Genomic DNA, 18,797 nt, shown 5'->3' with positions numbered 1-18,797 from the left:
GTTTTACCCAAGTGGATGGATAGCTTGTTGTCAGCGAGCCAGGTGCAAGTTCTACAGAGCTCAGCACTGAGGATTTTCTCCACCTGTGACTTGTCCTTGTCTGACACCAGCAAGGCAGAGTCATCCGCAAACAAAAACAATTCACAGTCGCATGCCGATGACATGTCGTTTATGTATATTAGGAACAGTAAAGGTCCCAATGTACTGCCTTGGGGGACTCCACAGCTCACCGAGAGGGGGGGGGGGGGGGGGGGGGGGGGACACGGTGCCGTTCACCTCTACCACCTGCTCCCTCCCCTCCAAGTAAGATTGCATCCAGCTCCATGAGTTTTTGTTAAATCCGATTGCTCTGAGCTTATCCAACAGTATAGCGTGGTTAACGGTGTCAAAGGCCTTCTGAAGGTCCAGCATGACCATGCCGCAGTATTTGCCCGCGTCCACCTCATGTTTGATGTGGTCGGTCAGATAGAGAAGGCATGTGTCAGTGGAGTGGTTAGTTCTGAAGCCGGATTGGAATTTGTACATGAGTTTATTAGTGGCAAGGTAACTATCGACCTGTTCATAAACTATTTTCTCCATTACTTTCGAAATGGAGCTGAGAATAGAAACATGTCGGTAGTTGCCAGGTTCCAATTTGCTTCCTTTTTTAAAGAGGGGAGTTACTCTTGCTATCTTAAAATCTTTTGGTACTTGGCCTTGTGTAATTGATAGGTTTATTATGTGCGTGATGATCGGGGCAATGATGGAGGCAGAGTCCCTGAGGAATCTGGAGGGGAATATTATCAAGGCCGGTGGCCTTGTTAGTGTGGAGCGCACTCAATTTTTTAAACACCTCATCAGCTGTGACCATTTCTAATTTGAAATCATCGTTGGATACTCCTAGCTTTCTGTAGAAGGCTTTAATGTGTTCTACACCAAAGCGACCAGAGTGGTGGGACAGCTTGTTGACAAGAGTTGCGGCTATGCTGGTGAAAAAGATGTTAAGTCTGCTAGCTACCTCCATTTTGTCTGTAATGAGGGAGTCACCCTCCTTGATGCTGATGTTGGTGAGTCTTGTTTTAAGTTTCTGGCTGCAACCAGGAAGCTGGTTGTTGAGAATTTTCCAGAGCTCACGTGGCTTATTCGTGTTTTCCTCGATTTTGTCGTTAATGTAATTTTTTTTTAAGGATTTAGTCAGGTTGGTTGACTTATTTCTTAATTTATTGCATTGCTTTTTGAGAGTTGAAAGGAGTAATTTGAGGTTGATATAATTGGGTTGTTTATCTACTTCTGTTTTACATTTTTGGTATTCAGAGTATTTCCTGTCTCTGTCTTTTATGGCAGCTAATAGGTCCGGATTCATCCATGGTTCCGAGCGGGCTTTGATCCTGACTGTTTTCACGGGAGCCATGTCATTTAGTATCTTTAGGAACGCCGTTTTGAAGCGATCCCAAGCGACATCAACCAAGTTGCTCGCGAGCACAGGGGACCAGTCCCACTCATCTAATTTTAAATTGAAATTGTCATTGGAGTATTTTTTGAGGGATCTGGATTGGGCTGTTATGTGGCCATTGGCTTTAGGTTTAGCTATTTTACGGGTGCAGAAGGTTAGATAGTGGTCGCTAAGACCACAGATCATGACCCCACTATTTCTTATTTTAGGCCGATCTGAAGTGAGAATGAGATCTATGGTTGATTGGGTGGAATCACACACCCTTGTGGGTAGCGCTATTAGCTGGGAAAGACCGTGCAGATTACAAAACTTGCTGAAGGTTCTGAAGACAGGCGCATCTTTGCGTTGAATATCTGTGTTCAGATCCCCAGTTATAATTTTCTCCATGTTGTCTGTCCCCGCCAAGCATTCTTCCAAAGCCCCATAGAAATCACTCTGATTAGGGGGTCTATAAACAGTCCCTATTAGTACCGGCTTAGCGTTTTTAAATTTGATTTCCGCCCACACAGCTTCCAGGTCATTGTGATTAAGATCAGTGCGAGTTATGTATTTAATATCCTGGTGAATATACATACAAACGCCCCCACCGTGTTTATTCCTATCCTTTCTGATAACCGAAAAGTTTTGTATTTCTATCTCTGAGTCAGAAATACTTTGATCAAATTTGGTTTCAGAGAAACACAAGATTTTTACCTTCGTGTTGAGGAACATTTCTCTGATTTGGTCGAGTTTGGCTCCAGAGAGGCTGTTCACATTAAGGTGGATGATGTGTAGTCCACTGGAACCAAAAAGAGCATCAGAGTCCGCTGTGTTGTGGTACTGACCAGAAAAATTGTTGGTTATTATTGCTGTTGCAGTTGAAGAGCAAGGAGAGAGAGGAGAGAGAGAGAGGGGCATATTGATCGTCCTCCAGGTGAAGGGGGAGGGAGAGAAAGGGGGAGGGGAGGGAGAGGGAGGAGGAGGCCAGGTAGGGTTGCTGGGGGATGGGTTTGGTTTCCTTTTGGCGGGCTTTTTTGAAGACAAAGAGAACGAGAATAACGAAAATGTTTGTGTAAAGGCGCCTCTAAATCCTGTGTATGCCGCGTCCTCGACCGTCCGGGACCCGGGAGAGGTCGCGTGGACCCCCGCCATCTCGTGCAGTTCCCCGCAATCATCGATGTCTGGGTCGCCGTCCACCGCAGCCGCCGCGTTGTTCACCGCCGCTGAGTCGCTGCCTTCTCTGATGACCGGGTCGTCCTCCACCGCCGCCGCCGAGCCTCCGACCGTGTCGATGAACGGGGCGAAGTCCTCCGCCGAGCCGCCGACCGTTGGAGCACAGGTGAGCTTGAGCTGAGATGAGCCGGTAGCCGAGTTAGCTTCGATGGCGACGCTAGCAGTAGCATTGCTAGTCTTTGCCAGTCGGGACAACATTAACCGTGTTGCTGCAGGTCCAGGGTTGAGTTCAGTGTCTCCTGATAGTAGAAGTAATAGTAGTATTATTGACTTTCTGTCTATCCTTCCAGTCAGGGGCATGTTTCTTCTGCCTCGATGTGCAGACAAGCACGATGCTAACACGTTAGCTCCAAAGCCAAGGTGCTTCGCCGATGTATTGTCGTGGAGATAAAAGTCACTGTGTATGTCCATTTCGCGTTCTCGACTCTCATTTTCAAGAGGGTAGAGTATCCGAGGAGGTTTAAAATATAAATCCGTGATCCACAGTAGAAAAAGGAGGAAGTGTGGGATAATCCGAGCAGTTGTTTGGATTCCCGATCGGGAGCGAAAGAGGGTGCGACCGCTCATCTCGGCGTCAAGGCACATCAGCTCCATTATGAGAGATAAGACAAAAGTTTTTTTTTGCAGTCTATCATGTAAAAATCGGCTCGTTCTTGGTGGCGAGCAATGCAGCTAATGGGAGCAATCAATTCTACCTCTAAATGACGAACACATTGGCCTGCTTCTGTATTAGCCGTAAAGCCAGCTACGGAAAGAAATAAGCTAGTTTCTACGTCAGCACGGAACGTGTTTCAGCTTGTAATGCACAACACAATCCGATAGAACACCAATCAGTACTGACTGAAAAACATTAATAATCATATTACAGTATCTGTAAAGTATTAGCCCATATTTCATGTTTTGTTTGTGCAAAGATAGCCAGACAGCGTGTGCACTGTAGTTTTAACAACGCGCATGTATCATGTACAACATTTAAGTGATGGACAGTTGTCTGTTTGGTCAAGATGGCGGGGGACATATTTTCCGGTTTATTTAGGTAAAAGCACTCCAATTATGCCGAACTAGCATGGGTCAAGTTTCACATTTAGAGCGCCAAAGTTACTTTCCTGTCACTCTCTTGGCTTGCGTTTGCTCCAACGTCTCACTCGTCTTTCGTGCTGGCTTCTATAAGCAGCAGATTATCATCCACACAGTCAGCTTAAAAAAGATAAGGTTGTAAATTCTCATTTGTCCAAAAATAATCGTCTTCGTTGTCTATTTCCAAGTCTGCCATGATTAGAAAACACACTCTTGTTTGTTTCCGGAAATAGGGCACACATTTGTTGCCAGAAGTCAGACGTGCGTTGCTTTGGAAACGGATATAAATGAGTTCCGGCAATGATTAGACTTAGTTCCTCCCGTTCCTATTGGAACATTGGGCGACAAGTCCCCTCCATTTTCTCCGGTCTCTGGCGGCTCTTCTTGCTCCGAGAGATGACCAACAATCTCCATGAGCACGGAGAACAAGTCGGACTACGGATAAGCCAAGAAAAGACCAAGTCCATGGCCTTTGGACAAATACAACACTTTCCACCACCCACTATAGACGAACATGATAGAGTATGTTGACGACTTCACCTATCTTGGAAGTAACATCTCAAGTACAGGAGTTGTGGAGAAAGACGTCAATCACAGAATTGGCAAAGCTGCAGGAGTGTTCCAATGGCTCCGAAACATCTGGTCGTCCAAAGCCATCACAACAGCCATTAAGCTACGCCTCTACATGTCAGTGGTCATACCAACAGCAACCTACGCCTGTGAGACGTGGATCAAGACAACCAGTATCACTAACAAGCTGGAGGTCTTCCACCGACGATGCCTCAGATCCATCCTGAAGATCTCCTGGAGAGACCACATCTCCAACGAGGAGGTGATGAGAAGGGATGAGAAGGGCAGGTGTAGCAGCACTGTCTGACATTGTCTCCGAAAGGAGAAGGAGAATTATGGGGCACATACTACGACTGCCAGGAGAAAGACCGGCAAGTGTGGCAATGGACTGGATGCCAGAAGATGGAATAAGGAAGAGAGGGAGGCCGAAGAAGACGTGGAGACAGACAGCCAGGGAAGACCTAAGGGAGATGGGTGTCACCTGGCACGCACCCGGCAATGACTAAAATGACCAAAATATGGTAAATATTGTACATATTACATATTGTTATGAACTTGTCTGTTACTACATTATATATATACTTGCAGTGTATACACAAAACTTTGATGGAGGATTTGAATTTGTTTTAGAGGGCTTTGAAGGCTACGACAGTGAGTCCCATTAGCTGCATATTTCAAGTGTTTTTATCATCATCTTTAAAATCCTAAAAAATAAATGTGTGTTCTTGTCTCTCATGGTTGTGAACGATAGGCAAATTTCCCAAAAAGTGCAGTTCTTCTTTAATGGATGCAATGTACAGTAACCTCCAATTCAGGAGTGTCCAAACATTTTTCACAGAGGGCCACTTCGATACATTTCTACACTAAAGTTTCTAAAACACATTTAATTTACCTTATCCATCCACTTTCTACCCCTTGTCCCTCATTATAATATGCTAAACTATTTGACAAAAAAGATTGTATTTTTAATTTAAAGGTGTCAAAGCAAATAGTTGTTAGTGTTAAATTGAATGTACTGTACATCATTAATGAATTAATTTAAGTTTCATAACATACTCTGAGTTATGTTGTACAATTTGGAATTTGACATATTTAATATGTTTATCATTTGTCAATGTAATTGTTCATGTGTGCTCACGGAGGCGGGCTGTGGAGCAGGTCAAAGTTCAGCGCTGGGATCAAAGGGGCCGACAAGAGGCATCAGGTGGTTGTATTTTGGTGTGATGTTGATCTGCAGGCGTGTACCGTAGGGGTCAGAGATCAGGAAGCGATGCAGAGCTGTCTCTGAACTTTCCTGGTCTAAGCTCGTTTCTACTGTCCTCCCTTCAGAACTGTTTGATGGGTACAATCGGTCTCCTGCAGAGAACAGTAATAAAAAAAATGTTACAAACATTTCCACATTCTGGAATGATAACTGAGCCAACCTGGCAACACTGATAAGTAGCTGTCGTCCTGTTGGAAGACAACTGGCAGCCAGTGCTCACAGCCGTCCGAGGAACGCTGCCGAGCGAAATTCTGAAGGTCGCTCAGCGAAGGGAAGCGACACATGCGACTCAGCTCGTAGAACTGAGGGGGGGCGATCCACAGCTCGCGCGCCTGGTAGCTCCGCAGGACATCAGGAGGCGTTGACCACTGGGTATGACAGCGACAGATGGGGTGGTGTGACACTTGGGTTGAGGCCGTGACAGATCAAGAAAGATAAGAGAAAAAGTGATGATTTACATTACTTTAAAAGACATTTGGGGTCACACTATCTATATAAGTTTTTTCCTCCTCATTCCAGGGTCTCGCCTGTAGGCCTGACATCCCTAGCTCATAGGAGTTAAGTACATTGGACACAGAAAGCGATCACATTTATTTGTGATTGTTGTCTACTTCTTTTTGAACATGCTGAATTGTGTAATTGTAAACATCGGCACAACATTGCATGTTCCAAATAAACTCAAACTCAAGATACGCTAGCATATATCTATGCAGTTTGTTTAATGTCATTTAAAACTACTAGTTTTTGATCCAATAAAAGAAAAACATGTTATGAATTATCTCTGTTATTTGAATTCCATGGTCTCTTTAACAAGTATGGGGGGAATAAAAATCAGAAAAAAATCGTAAATTAATTTTTTTGGTGAAAAAATCTGGGATTTTATTTGTAGGCCATATCACCCAGGTTTATGTTAATCGCATCATTAAAAAGCCAAAAACCTAGGAAAAGGGACTATTATTATGCAAAACCAACTTGTCTTACCTATTGTTACCTGCTGTTGTCTATTTGGTATCTGCATAAATTCCCAAAATTTTAAATCAAACCGTGGAGGCATTGGACATGTATTTATATAAAATCCTGCCTTCCTTAATACCGTACTTCCGGGAAACGAGCCGTTTGGAATTTGCACCATCTGTGACGTTTTTTTTTCCGCACCGGGTTATCCATGTATGGTAGAAATGTACCCAAAGGGATTTGACGAGGGTCTGCCATTGTAGTCCAACTCTGTTATCAATAAGCTCCTTCTTTTTCCCTATTCTCTTGTTGTGGGGCCGACTCGCTCATACATGCACATGCATCCTTTGTTGCCATCTCAAAGACACAGTAGCATATAGTTCGAACTGAATCGGTCAGCAAACTCGCTATGGAAGCGCTAAAATCTACAACAGATATGGCGGGGAGAAGACGCAGTCAAAGAGGAGCCACGTGAAACTTAACGTGAACTTAAAGGACTATACGTTGTACCTCACCTCCTGTTATTACTGTACCAAAGCATTATTCAACCCATCCTTTTGTACTGTTCCACATGTTTCTTCACTATGCTTTCTGTAACCAACCGGACCAAACTCACAGGCATTACAAACTCAGCAGCTCAAATCATCGGCCTACCCCACACCCAACATCTCAGATCTAAACCACAGGTCCATCATTCGACTGGCAAACACAATAGTCCAGGATATCACTCACCCACTACACCAATATATCATCCCATTACCATTAGGGTGCAGGTACAGAACCATCAAATTCCGGAGGGCCCGCCTCGGGAAAAGCCTTATTCCTGCAGCTATAGCCGCCCTAAACCGTAGGCCCGGCCGACCTGTCTGACAAGCCTGTAAATGTGTTGGTGTCTTGTCACTGTCATGTATGATCTGTTTTTTATATTTTTGTCCGCAATGTCTAATGTTTATTGTTTAAATGTACGGTCAGTGAAAATGAATTTGCCCACGGGGACCAATACATCTAAATCTAAAAAGACCGACAAAACGGCACAACCTGAGACGACCGTCAGAACGTGGTTTGAAAACAGCCTGTGAAATTTAATCTATGCAAAATTTTCAAGAAAGAACCATCATTACATGTTGTGCAGACCACAAATAAGTGCTTAAAGTGTGGAAAACAATCATAATATGACCCTTTAAGGTTTTATCTGTCTTTTAAAAACTGGTGTCAACCAAATCCATGCAATAATTTGTTTTTTTAGTGCATGATTACCAGATGTGTGCATATAGGCGGTGACGTTTGGGTTTGATAATAATAATTAGGGATGTCCGATAATGGCTTTTTTGCCGATATCCGATATTCCGACATTGTCCAACTCTTAATTACCGATACCGATATATACAGTCATGGAATTAACACATTATTATGGCTAATTTGGACAACCTGGTATGGTGAAGATAAGGTCCTTTTAAAAAAAAAAAAAATAAGATAAATAAATTAAAAACATTTTCTTGAATAAAAAAGAAAGTAAAACAATATAAAAACAGTTACATAGAAACTAGTAACTAATGAAAATTTGTAAAATGAACTGTTAAAGGTTAGTACTATTAGTGGACCAGCAGCACGCACAACCATGTGTGCTTACGGACTGTATCCTTTGCAGACTGTATTGATATATATTGATATATATAATGTAGGAACCAGAATATTAATAACAGAAAAAAACAACCATTTTGTGTGAATGAGTGTGAATGAGTGTAAAGGGGGGAGGGAGGTTTTTTGGGTTGGTGCACTAATTGTAAGTGTATCTTGTGTTTTTTTATGTTGATTTAATTTAAAAAAAAAAAAAAAAAAACACAAAAAAAACCGATACCGATAATAAAAAAAACGATACCGATAATTTCCGATATTACATTTCAAAGCATTTATACATCTATACATCCCTAATAATAATGGATTAGATTTACATAGCACTTTTCTAGATTACAGAGAAGTGAGAATTTATCATAGAAGTGAATTTTTTGTGAAGTGAATTATATTTATATAGCGCTTTTCTCTAGTGACTCAAAGCGCTTTACATAGTGAAACCCATTATCTAAGTTACATTTAAACCAGTGTGGGTGGCACTGGGAGCAGGTGGGTGAAGTGTCTTGCCCAAGGACACAACAGCAGTGACTAGGACGGCAGAAGCGGGGATCGAACCCAGAACCCTCAAGTTGCTGGCACGGCCGCTATACCAACCAAGCTATGCCGCCCCATTCATCATTCATTCACACCTGGTGGTAGTAAGCTACTTTCATAGCCACAGCTGCCCTGGGGTAGACTGACGGAAGCGTGGCTGCCAGTTTGCGCCTCAGACCACCACCTATCATTCATCATTTATTCACCAGTGTGAGCGGCACCGGGGGCGAGGGTGAAGTGTCCTGAACAAGGACACAACAGCAGCGATTTGGATGTCAAGAGGCGGGGAACGAACCTGCAACCCTCAGGTTTCTGGCACGGCCGCCCCTGGTTTAGGGAGGGATGGAGGCCCAGAATCTGGTGTTACGCCCCTTGGCCCAGGCCGAGTAAAGGTTGGTAAACACTGAAGCTGACTTATGTTGCCAGCAGAAGGTGCAATCAATTCGCCTATGAACCACCTTTTACCTGAAAGCGCTCAATTTCCTTATCGTCCTGCAGGGTGTGAGGTGTGTCCTGCAGGCAGCAGATGAAGAAGGCTGTGTCGAACCTCTTCACGCCGTATCGACGTTCTGGGGTCAGCCAGTTGGCCCACTCGTGTAAGGCCCAGATGTTGGGCAGCACCTGCAGCTCCCTGCACATTGTGATGAAGTTAGACGGGTTCTGGTTGACAAGAGTCCTCCACCTGCTCAGCTCACTGCTGCACAGCTCGTTGACTTTATAGTGCTTGACTTCATCTGTGGTGCGTCTGTCCTCAAGGCTCTTTAACAAAGTCATCTCCTCGTCTTTGGACACAAACAACAACACTCCTGACTCCTCGAAGGTCTCCCTTAAGGCGCAGATTCGAAAGGCGACTTCTCCCGGGATAGGAGAGCCCAATTTCAGCCTGTCCGTCGCAAACATTGGAGGTCTGGTGTCATGAGGTTGTTGGACGCTCTTTAAACCGAAATATGGAGAGTTGGTAAAAGCTTTAAAAACGTCCAGCCAGTCGCTGGAGAAGTCGGAAGAGTCCGCCATGCCTCCAGGGAACACATACGCATTAGGCATGAATCCACTTTTGTGGCTTCGTTTAAGTAGTAGAACATTGTAGTCAAAGCGGTGAGGTGGCGATAAACCCTCCGCGCCAAGCTTGTGACCCGCAGCTAAAATAAGAGTGGCCGCCTCCTTCCAGTTCTTCAGCCTGGTGTTCATTTTCAAACATACAACGAGTTATTTTTTCCTGAATTGAACAAGAATCTATTGAAAGTCACCATCAAAGTTGTTTTGGTAGCGGTAACCGGAAATACTTTTCGGTGTATCGAAGCCGCTTCTGCCTCATCGCTAGGCTTGATGACACTGACATATACTACTGACACCTACAGGCTGGAAGACGAAACAACAGCCAATTTTAAACATAAAAGAAGAGCCCACAAGTCTCACAGGTCCGTAAGGAACAATCATATTGTAGCGTCCGGAAGAAGTGCACACAAAGTCTGACGCTATTTTTTTTTTTTTTTTTTAACTTTTATTGAGCAACCTATGCTAACAAAGCTCAACTTATCTCGTTCCTTCCACAAGCACGTCTATCCTCATTCCTCATTTCCGCAACAACGAACACTTCCTCCCTCTTCGCCAATCACCTTACAGGCGTGGTACGTTCACGACAATGGGAACTCTGATCATCGCCCACTCAAGAACACACCATCAACCCCAGCAGGTCGTTACACTATTTTATCATTTTGAAAGGTACTGTACATTTTTATAATTGAGATAAATACATAATAATCAATAACTGGTTAATGTCCACATTGTATGTACATTCTATTTACTATTTGAATTACTACAACAATAATTCGATATTGTAAACATATCACATTAAACACAGATAACTTATTGAAGTGAATACGATTAGTACATGTATATATTTGAGATTCTTTTTTTATTTTACTAAACTTTATCACAAAGATCACATTTAAATGAGACAAATCAAAATCATATTAACAATTTAAATTGTACAATTTTATTTTCCATCCATCCATTTTCTACCGCTTATTCTCTATTTTATTGGTTTTAATTTGCTGCTTTCTGATCTATATATTTTTATACCATGGGTTAATATGTAACACGACAATTTAAATTGTGCGTTAACAATAAAGCTATTAGTAGTATCTTTTTTAGTACTTCACTGTATTATTTTAGGTATTTAGATTGTAATTGCACTCTCATCCAAGAAAAAGATGCAAAACAAATATACAAAGTTGTATATATATATATATATATAATATATATATATATATATATATATATATATATATATATATATATATATATATATATATATATATATATATATATATAACACTAACTAGATAGGGAACATACATATAAAACACAACAACGTTGTTTTATTGGCAGTGTTCCTCCCCTTCAAGATTATCAGGCACCTTCACTCACAACAAGAAAACCTCCCGCGAGGAGCGACTGGTTTTTACTTGCACAAGGAAATCTTGCTCTTATTCGAGTGAATGTAAGTCTTATCTATCTCCATCTATCTAAGGTTACAGTAAATGAGAACATGGGTTCTGCTTATAAACTTTACAATGCAGTATACTTTTTTTGGTAATGATCTATATCTTTTAGAGTTAAACTATAACTTGTTGTGACTCTGAGGTGTGCATAATGTCAGTTCTCTACACACTTAGCAGACCAAAATGGAAGGAAAAGAGTCGTGCGTCGACATGGACAAGCAGCAGGGGAAGGCCACTGTGCTTCAAAAGGAGGTGAGTGCCATTATTGTAATGTACTATGTGGACATTGGTGTCAAGGTACCGTATTTTTCGGAGTATAAGTCGCACCGGAGTATAAGTCGCACCTGCCGAAAATGCATAATAAAGAAGGAAAAAAACATATATAAGTCACACTGGAGTATAAGTCGCAATTTTTGGGGAAATTTATTTGATAAAACCCAACACCAAGAATAGACATTTGAAAGGCAATTTAAAATAAATAAAGAATAGTGAACAACAGGCTGAATAAGTGTACGTTATATGACGCATAAATAACCAACTGAGAATGTGCCTGGTATGTTAACGTAACATATTATGGTAAGAGTCATTCAAATAACTATAACATATAGAACATGCTATACGTTTACCAAACAATCTGTCACTCCTAATCGCTAAATCCCATGAAATCTTATACGTCTACTAGTCTCTTACGTGAATGAGCTAAATAATATTATTTGATATTTTACGGTAATGTGTTAATAATTTCACACATAATTCGCTCCTGAGTATAAGTCGTATCCTGACTAGTCTCCTAGTTCCTGCCGCTGAAAACCATCCCCACAGCATGATGCTGCCACCACCATGCTTCACTGTAGGGATGGTATTGGCCTGGTGATGAACGGTGCCTGGTTTCCTCCAAACATGATGCCTGACATTCACGCCAAAGAGTTTAATCTTTGTCTCATCAGACCAGATAATTTTGTTTCTCATGGTCTGACAGTCTTTCAGGTGCATTTTGGCAAACCTTTTACTAAGAAATGGCTTCCGTCTGGCCACTCTACCATACAGGCCTGATTGGTGGTTTGCTGCAGACATGGTTGTCCTTCTGGAATGTTCTCCTCTCTCCACAGAGGAATGCTTTAGCTCTGACAGAGTGACCATTGGGTTCTTGGTCACCTCCGTGACTAGACTAAGATGAATGCAGCAATTTACAGAGACATCCTGGATGAAAACCAATGCTTCCCATTCAATCTGATTGGAGCTTGAGAGGTGCTGCAAAGAGGAATGGGCAAAAAAGAATGGGTGAAATTGCCCAAAGATAGGAGTGCCAAGCTTGTGGCATTGTATTCAAAAATACTTGGGGTTGTAATTGCTGCCAATAGTGCATCAAGTATTGAGCAAATGCTGTGAATAATTATGTACTTACAGGTTTTTGTTTTTTTTAATTCGCAAAAAAAAATTAAAAAAATTACATTGACATTATGGAGTATTGCCTGTAGAATTCTAAGGACAAAAATGAATTAATGCCATTTTGGAATAATGCTGTAACATAACAAAACGTCGAAAAGTGAAGCGACGTGATTACTTGCACCGCGTCCCCCCAGGCGGGCCCGCCCCACTATTTGAAAAGGACTGGGCTAATCCAATAGATAATTATTGGATTCATTGGCACAATTACAGTAAAACTGTACAGAAAAAGGAACATGGGATGAACAGAACGTGACCTCCGACTTTTCAACCGTCTTCACTTCTGCTCTTGCAGTTGGGACTGCTAAGCGCCGTCTGTTTGATTGTGGGCACCATGATCGGCTCAGGCATCTTCATCTCTCCCAAAGCGGTGCTGCTCTACTCTGGAGGTGTGGGCCCCTGCCTTCTCATCTGGGCTGCCTGTGGAGTGTTAGCCATTATGGGTGGGTGAAACACAGACACACCCTCATACTTCAAAGATAAACATCAATTATGCTGTATAATGTTTTATTATAGAATATCATAATTACCTCCGGCATGAGGTTATGAATGAACTGTCATCTGTTAGACTTAGACTTCCTTTTTATTGTCATTCAAATTTGAACTTTACAGTACAGATAAGAACGAAATTTCGTTGCATTAGCTCATGGTAGTGCAGGATAAAAAAGCAAAAAGGTGCAGATATAAATAAATAGATTACTGTACAGATAAATATATTGCACTTTTGCATATGCATCCAGGTTTATGGATGTATATTATATTGTCTTTATATTCCAGCGAGTTAATCCATTTTTGGGGGAATTGAGGGGATAATTATGATGCGTTCAAGAGTCTTACAGCCTGAGGGAAGAAGCTGTTACAGAACCTGGAGGCTGCGGAACCTCTTTCTAGAGTCCAGCAGTGAAAACAGTCCTTGGTGGGGGGTGGGAGGAGTCTCTGCAGATTTTCTGAGCCCTGGTCAGGCAGCGGCTTTTTGCGATCAATCAATCAATGTTTATTTATATAGCCCTAAATGACAAGTGTCTCAAAGGGCTGCACAAGCCACAACAACATCCTCGGTACAGAGCCCACATAAGGGCAAGGAAAAACTCACCCCAGTGGGACGTCGATGTGAATGACTATGAGAAACCTTGGAGAGGACCGCATATGTGGGTAACCCCCCCCCTCTAGGGGAGACCGAAAGCAATGGATGTTGAGTGGGTCTGACATAATATTGTGAAAGTCCAGTCCATAGTGGATCCAACATATCAGCGAAAGTCCAGTCCATAGTGGATCCAACATAATAGTGAGAGTCAAGTCCATAGTGGATCCAACATAATAGTGAGAGTCCAGTCCATAGTGGGGCCAGCAGGAAACCATCCCGAGCGGAGACGGGTCAGCAGCGCAGATATGTCCCCAACCGATGCACAGGTGAGCGGTCCACCCCAGGTACTGACTCTGGACAGCCAGCACTTTTTGCGATCTCCTGGATAGGAGGAAGAGGAGTCCTGATGATCTTTTCCGCCGTCCTGACCACTCTCTGCAGAGTCTTCCAGTCTGAGGCACTGCAGGCTCCAGTCCAGACAGAGATGCAGTTGGTCAGCAGGCTCTCTATAGTGCCTCTGTAGAATGTGGTGAGAATGGGGGGAGGGAGCTGTGCTCTTTTCATCCGACGCAAAAAGTGCATGCACTGCTGAGCTCTTTTTACAAGAGCTCCGGTGTGTAGGGACCAGGTTATATTATCAGTTATCTGCACCCCCAGGAACTTGGTGCTGCTTACCATCTCCACCGCTGTGCCGGTGATGAAGAGTGGAGCGTGGCTGGACTGGTGCTTCCTGAAGTCAACGATGATCTCCTTGGTCTTGTCGACGTTCAGGACCAGGTTGTTGGTTCTGCACCAGTCAACCAGATGTTTCACCTCTTCCCTGTAGTCCATGTCGTTGTTGTCACGGATGATTCCCACTACTGTTGTGTCGTCCGCATACTTCACAATGTGGTTAGTAGTGGACCTGGCGCAGCAGTCATGGGTCATCAACGTGAACAGCAGCGGACTCAGGACGCACCCCTGGGGGGAGCCGGTGCTAAGGGAGATGGCACTGGAGGTGTTGTTGCCCACTCTCACAGACTGGGGTCTGTCTGTGAGGAAGTCAAGCAGCCAGTTGCATAGGGGGGTACTGAATCCTGTTAGTTGGTTAGTTAATTACTTAGCAAGCAACATAACTCAAAAAGTTATGGGCGTATTTTGATCAAACTTTCAGGACATGTCAGAAATGAGATAAGAAACAAGTGATTACATTTTGGGGGTTATTTGGATAATTTATACTAAGTTACTTTACATTTACTTTACTTTGTGTGTATGCTAGCGGCCCTGGCACCACCTCCCACAGAGACAAAGAGCATGGTTGACTGACAAAGGGTTCACTCTGTTTATTTAATCCCGCTATAGAACAAACGTGCCCATGGATGGTGACCCAGAATAAAACCTCTTGCAGCGTTTTTTAAGCAACACACAAACAAAACAAACACACCAAACTTGGTAATTTCCATCATCCTTCAATACGCTGGAGATTGTTGTTCTGTTAGGTAACAACATAGTTTAAAAATGTTATGGGCAATTTTGATTAAACTTTTAGGAAATGCCATATATGAAAAAGGAACAAGTGACTTGATTTTTGAGGCGATCTATATTACTGTCTGGATTCAGGATTTTTTTAATGGATTCTTTCTTATTGGTAGATAGGGCCTGGCGGAGGTCCTCACTGTCAGAGTACTTTTGTAGTCTCTATAGTGGGACCTTCAAAGGTAAACATAATCCCTTCTGTGAGGTTGGTTGTCACGTTCAAGTTTTAATTCAGTTCTAGTTTCCTATAGGAACTATTCAAAGATAATTATTTTGTTACAGGGTGAAATGTCACAATCATAAAACCCTCTTTAACTGTCCAATGTTCAAAGTCGCATTTTAACTCTATGAGAAGCTTACCATTATATAATAGAACTAAATAAAACTAAGATCAGCTAAAACTACTCTGGTAGTTATTGTCGTAGAGTACAGTAGTTTATTATATAAGAAAACTCAACCTTTGAAAACGACTGACAGACACATAATGGATGGAGAACAAGAATGTGTTTGCAGACTGATACTGTCATCTAATGGTGTTTTATGGGCAATGCTGGAATAATTAATAAGCGTAATTACATGCAATTGTATTTTCAACATGCAAAATTAAGTTGTGTTTATAGAAAGACTGCAGTGTTTCCCACACATTCATTTATTTGTGGCGGCCCGCCACGAAAGAATTACGTCCGCCACAAATAAAAAAACAAAAAAACAAAAAACAAACATTTTTTTTTTTTTATTTGTCCTGTCCAGCTTCTCAGACAAATCATATAGTTGATGTAGATGCCCATATCGGCTGTTCAGATTTACTTTACAAAAGAGAAGTGTAGGATACTTCTCTTGTTGCCTTATTTGTATTTGACCACTACTGTTTTCTGTTTATTTGTTACTGACTGTGGCAGGACACCTCTGCCTCTGTTTCACTTTATGTTGCTGGTAAATAATATGGTTGTAGTAGTAGGCTAAAGTTAAATTATTTAGTATGCACTAATTAAAGGGGCAGAGCTTTAAGAGACATTTTAGCTTTTATATTTTATAAGATATATTTTTTGTAAGAACCACAATTAATAAATATATTTCAGTGAATAACTTATTGTTCAAATCTGTATATAAATATGTACATAAAGTGTTGTAATTATATTGTAAAATGGATGGATGGATGGATGGATGGACATTTAAAACAAAACTGTTATTATTAATTAGTAAGTATACATTTTTTGAGCCTTTTTAGAGAAAATCATATCATTGTAGTAAATTATGCAAATTACTCAATGATGTCATGGTGACCACGCCTATAGCCACGCCCATAGCCACGCCCCCACCGCCACAGGTATCTTGGCAGTTTATGGGAAACACTGGACTGTAATTATTGATATCAGGAACACCAACTGTGATGAAACGGGTGATGTTTTGGGTTTGCGAATATTATTTGAAAAATGTGTTCGAGACAAGCACGCATCCTCAGAAAAGAAAACAAGATACAAGCAACATGGACACGGAACTGCAAAATCATGATTCGGCTAAATGGACCATATGAAGAAGCCAAAGTTGTCATGATCCGAGAGCTCCGCGACTTGGATCAATATAGATGAGACCTGCGCTAGACTTATGACTGACACGGCTCATCCTTGGCTGGAGACGGGGAAGGCTACGCAGCGAGAAGGTGAGACAACTGAGAATCAAAAGTTTCTAAGAGCTGAATACATGGACTATAAACCGTATGACTTTGAAAATGATGTTGACCCAGAAAACCATCTGTTCAACTCAATCAATGCTACATGTGACTACTACACCGAGGAACAATTCAATGACAATGTTAGTTTAGATAATACATTTTCTTTAATACATTTCAACGGTAGAAGCTTATATGCAAATTTCTCAAAGATTGACGAATACCTGAAGACTCTAAATGGAAAATTCAAAATAATAGCACTTTCTGAAACATGGATCGATAAAGACATAGGTATCGATTTCTCCATTGACGGGTATGAGTTGTATCACTGTAGTAGAAGAAACAAGAAGGGAGGAGGTGTGGCCCTGTTTGTTGACTGTGAATTGAAATGTAGACCTGTGGAATGTATGACAGTGGTAATTGATGATTTATTTGAATGTGTAACTGTAGAGGTAGAAATAGAAAAGAAGAGAAATGTTATTGTTACGTGTATATATAGGACACCTGGGTCTAAAGTAGAAGCATTTAATGATAGTTTGGAAGAATTATTGTGTAAGGTGAAGGAAAAGAAAACATTTGTCATGTGTGGCGACTATAACATAGACCTGCTAAGCTCACCCAGAAATAAATCAACAAGAGACTTCTTGGATGTGGTATATAGTAGAGGGCTTTATCCATTGATCACCAAATCCAGTAGAATAACGACAAATTGTGCAACGTTAATTGATCACATCTTTATAAATGACATAAAAAATAATATAAAAAGTGGACTAGTAATTAATGATATAAGTGACCACTTACCTGTGTTTCTTACTTATGACTGTCCAATTGATAAAAAGAGGAAGGAAAAAACTCATAGATATGTAAGGAAAAGAACTGTAGAGGCAATTAATAGGTTTAGGAAGGACTTATTTGAAACAGACTGGAATGAGGTGTATGCGGGAGAAGCAAATGCTGCATATGAGGCTTTTCTTAATATATATTTATCATTGTATGAAAATCATTGTCCAAATGTATGGAAACAAAGAGACAGCTACAATAAAAAGCCTTGGATTATAAAGGGACCACAGAATGCTTGTAAAAAGAAAAACAAACTTTATAGAGATTTCATAAAAGTAAGAACAAATGATGCTGAAACGAAATATAAGGTTTACAAAAACAAATTGATAACAATAATGAGACAAGCAAAAAGAGAATATTATAATAATTTACTAGAAAAAAATAAAAACAATATCAAAGGAACTTGGAATATTCTGAACAAGGTAATAGGAAAAACATCTGGGCCTACAAACCCACCAAGCCATTTTATCAATGAGGATAATAAGATGATAACAAATATGAATGAAGTGGCAAACGGATTCAATTCTTTTTTTGTGAATGTTGGACCCAAATTGGCAGAGAGTATTAGAGAACATAAAGATATACAGAGTGGATGGAGAGGGGGAAGCAAAGTGCTACAGTCCATGCTTCTAGGAGATGTTAGTGAAAATGAAATTGTATCGGTGGTAACAAAACTGAAAAATAAGACATCAACAGACAATGATGGTATAGACATGATAATTGTAAAAAAGACTATTGACTGTATCATCAAACCTCTTTGTTATATTTTTAATCTTTTCAAACAGGGACCTTTCCAAATAAAATGAAGGTAGCAAAGGTAATTCCACTCTTTAAAACGGGAGATAAACATAGATTCACTAATTACAGACCAGTGTCACTACTGTCACAATTTTCTAAAATAATTGAAAAAATATTTGTAAAAAAATTAGATAGTTTTATTGAAAAGAACATGCTGTTGAGTGAGAGCCAGTATGGATTCCGGACCAATAGATCCACTGCTTCAGCTGTAATGAATATAATTGAGGATATAGCAACAGCAACTGATAATAACAAATACACTATAG

The 18,797-nt window shown here is 41.2% G+C and overlaps 2 protein-coding genes across 6 annotated transcripts in view; one reads left to right on the top strand and one right to left on the bottom strand.

Annotated features, from left to right (window-relative positions):
- Nucleotides 1–3,445: 3,445 nt before the first annotated feature.
- On the bottom strand, nt 3,446–9,986 carry nudt19 (nudix (nucleoside diphosphate linked moiety X)-type motif 19). The gene is made up of 3 exons (XM_062025312.1): nt 9,141–9,986; nt 5,716–5,923; nt 3,446–5,647 (listed from the first exon to the last, which is right to left on the bottom strand). Exons 1-3 carry the CDS (start codon nt 9,861–9,863, stop codon nt 5,451–5,453), a joined length of 1,128 nt encoding a protein of 375 aa, XP_061881296.1. The 5' UTR covers nt 9,864–9,986; the 3' UTR covers nt 3,446–5,450.
- The window catches only part of slc7a9 (solute carrier family 7 member 9), a 37,120-nt gene continuing 23,006 nt past the window's right edge, over nt 4,684–18,797 (top strand). The window contains exons 1-3 of one of the 5 annotated variants that reach the window (XM_062025299.1): nt 4,684–4,740; nt 11,399–11,431; nt 12,921–13,068. In XM_062025299.1, coding sequence (XP_061881283.1) covers nt 4,684–4,740; nt 11,399–11,431; nt 12,921–13,068 — 238 coding nt within the window. Of the gene's footprint in view, nt 4,741–10,024; nt 10,398–11,117; nt 11,179–11,337; nt 11,432–12,920; nt 13,069–18,797 lie in introns of those variants that run through there. The other 4 variants (XM_062025264.1, XM_062025292.1, XM_062025282.1 and 1 more) reach the window with 4 other exon arrangements.

Source organism: Entelurus aequoreus, linkage group LG02 (assembly GCF_033978785.1).
Source record: "Entelurus aequoreus isolate RoL-2023_Sb linkage group LG02, RoL_Eaeq_v1.1, whole genome shotgun sequence".
In the NCBI taxonomy this organism is placed as follows: domain Eukaryota; kingdom Metazoa; phylum Chordata; class Actinopteri; order Syngnathiformes; family Syngnathidae; genus Entelurus; species Entelurus aequoreus.
This window is presented reverse-complemented; position numbering and strand designations above follow the sequence as displayed.